We start from the raw sequence: 2,389 nt of genomic DNA, 5'->3' as shown, positions 1-2,389 counted from the left end.
GATGGCTCATTCAGACTGGACGCGATGAGCGATGAGCGACGCGCGATTATCCAATGGGCGAACAGGTTACATGGGAAAGCTGTACGCCCATTGGATATCGTTCGTCGCTCATCGCTCATCGCGTTCAGTCTGAATCCAGCCTCACGGAAATCTGCGGTGCAGTCGACTGCGCAGTCGGGCTAAAAGAATGAATTACTGCAAAAACTGCTGTATCCGATGCCTAAAAGAACGCACGGCCTATGTAGACCCAGCCTGATGCGTGGTCTACAATGCGAGTCGCAGAGTCGCAGTCGTAAGAATAATCGACTATGATTGGTCAATTCTTATGTGCCTGACGGAATTGACCAATCGCAGTCGACTGTTCTTACGACTGCGACTTTACCACTTCTATGTGGACGAGGCTTTAGGCTGAGGCTCGGTTTTTCACCAAACGTCGCTTAACCGTAATTTTAGTTTAATTCGTGTTTATCTCTTTCTAAAGGAACAGTTGGAAAGAGACAAAGAACGAATTAAACGGTCGCGTTGTTTTTCGTCCTTGAAACGAGTACGCGCGCGCGCGCTCTCGGAGTCAACCGTCCACATTCGTCGCTCGATGGAGGGGGCGAGCGCGCTAAGTAGAGGGAGCGGGGACGGAGAATCTGGGGGAATCTGGCGGTAGTAGTGCGTGATACGTTGTCGCGTTGGCCGGAGTCGTTCGTCGTTTCGCGGCGTTGAAAAACAGTGTACGTGCGTCACGGCGCGGTGCCGTGCCGAGTGTCGTTTCCGTTTCGTCGTTATCGCCGCTGCCGAGGGAAAGAGAGAGAGAGAGAGAGAGAGGGAGGACGAAAGAGCGCGGCCCGTCGCGCGTCGTAAATCGCCCGCGATCGACCGAGAGCCGTTCGAAGCCGGTGTTATTACGTAGTACCTCGGCACGGACCTTATTGCGCGCCTCGCCTCGCCTCGCCTCGCCTCTCCTCTCCTCTCCTCGCTTCGCCCCGTCTCGTTTCGTCTCGTCTCGCACGGCCCGGCCGTCGGGCACGCTCGCCGCCGACGTCTCGCCGGAGGTGCATGCTGCCGTAGGTTGACAGCGGATCTGCGCGGCGCACACGGCCGAGGATGTTGGATCGCGACACGGCGATACACCTCGTCGCCGGAGGGTGAGTATTATTTTCGACCAGCGCGCGCGCGCGCGCGTCTTGGGGGGGGGGGGAGACAATTCTGTATCTTGTAAATACAGTGAAATTGCTAAAAGTGAGCGGCTTTCTCTCTTTCCAAAGTCTAATCTTGTTCGCAACGAGAAACGTTCCGTTTTGCACGGGCGAGTCTCGATATGCTTAAAAAATTTGTCGACAACGCACGATTGTGCAATGTATAATGTAAATACAGTTAACCAACATGCACAGAGTTTCTTTAACGTGTTTATCGGCCGATAAAATGTTTCTAGACGCAAAGAACGCATCGTAGATCGGGCTTCAGGGGACGGTTAGAGAGAGAGAGAGACATGGCTATTCATTTTTGGCACTTTCACTGTAGCGTAAGATACAGAATTGACCCCCCCGGGTCTCGAGTCTCGACCCGGCTCTGCGGCCGACCGCGTTGGCGCGCCAGCCTTGGCAGATTCACAGTCCGGCGAATTCGAGGTGACACTGAGGGAGAGCCTCTCCTCCGCGACGTTTTTGCCTGCAGCGTGTGGTCGATTCGCGCGATCCCGACCGCCTAAGGAAATTGATCATTCACTTTTATATGTACGGGCCAAGAGATATGTTTACAAGCTGTTGCGGTTTGACCGGATGGGCCCGAAAACACGTTCCCCCCCGAGTCGCGTGGTCTCGATCGGCCTCGAAACCGGCGACCGCCTTTCCCGAGAGGTGCCAAAGATCTCTCTTCCAGAGACGATCTTCGACGGGGAGCGCGTTTCACGCGCACGCAAGACGCCCCGAAGAGAGGCACCGCCGGGTGATTCGCTCGCCGGCCTTCGAGTCGGTTTCCCGCCGATTTTTCTTGGAGAACACGCGGCGACTGACAAGTCGCTTCTTCTTCCTCCGGTTATTTGGCACTTGGTCGCACTAAGCGAACCGATACGGCCATGACTATCCAATAGGCAATAGTGTGGAGATTACAGTTGATGAAATAAAACTCCTAACGTGTCACACAATGCAGAGGCCCAACTACCGAGCCTCGCGCGGGATGATGCAATCCCTATCGGATGATGCAATCCCGCAGGATCAAAAATTTTATCTTCCGTCGGAAGACGTGTGAACCGCTCAACGGCCCAGACGGGACTACGCGGTGACTGACAAGTCGCGGATTGCCTAGAGACCCTGTAATCAGAGACGTGGCCATAAGAGCTCGTCAAATTCCCGCGGGTGAGAGAGAAACAGTAGAATCGTAGAAGAGCGAGATAGCCTGT

The 2,389-nt window shown here is 54.8% G+C and overlaps 1 protein-coding gene across 3 annotated transcripts in view; it reads left to right on the top strand.

The window, feature by feature from the left end:
• Positions 1-624: 624 nt before the first annotated feature.
• Positions 625-2,389, top strand: part of LOC105562259 (solute carrier family 25 member 36-A) — a 27,504-nt gene continuing 25,739 nt past the window's right edge. For all 3 annotated transcript variants that reach the window (XR_001008965.1, XR_001008964.1, XM_012012966.1), the window contains exon 1: positions 625-1,136. Coding sequence is in view for 1 of the 3 variants with exons in the window: in XM_012012966.1 (XP_011868356.1) it covers positions 1,096-1,136 (41 nt within the window). In the remaining 2 variants the exon portion in view is untranslated. The remainder of the gene's footprint in view (positions 1,137-2,389) is intronic.

The sequence above is a fragment of the Vollenhovia emeryi genome, unplaced genomic scaffold, assembly GCF_000949405.1.
Source record: "Vollenhovia emeryi isolate VEMERY1.0 unplaced genomic scaffold, V.emery_V1.0 DF939192.1, whole genome shotgun sequence".
NCBI lineage: Eukaryota > Metazoa > Arthropoda > Insecta > Hymenoptera > Formicidae > Vollenhovia > Vollenhovia emeryi.
This window is presented reverse-complemented; position numbering and strand designations above follow the sequence as displayed.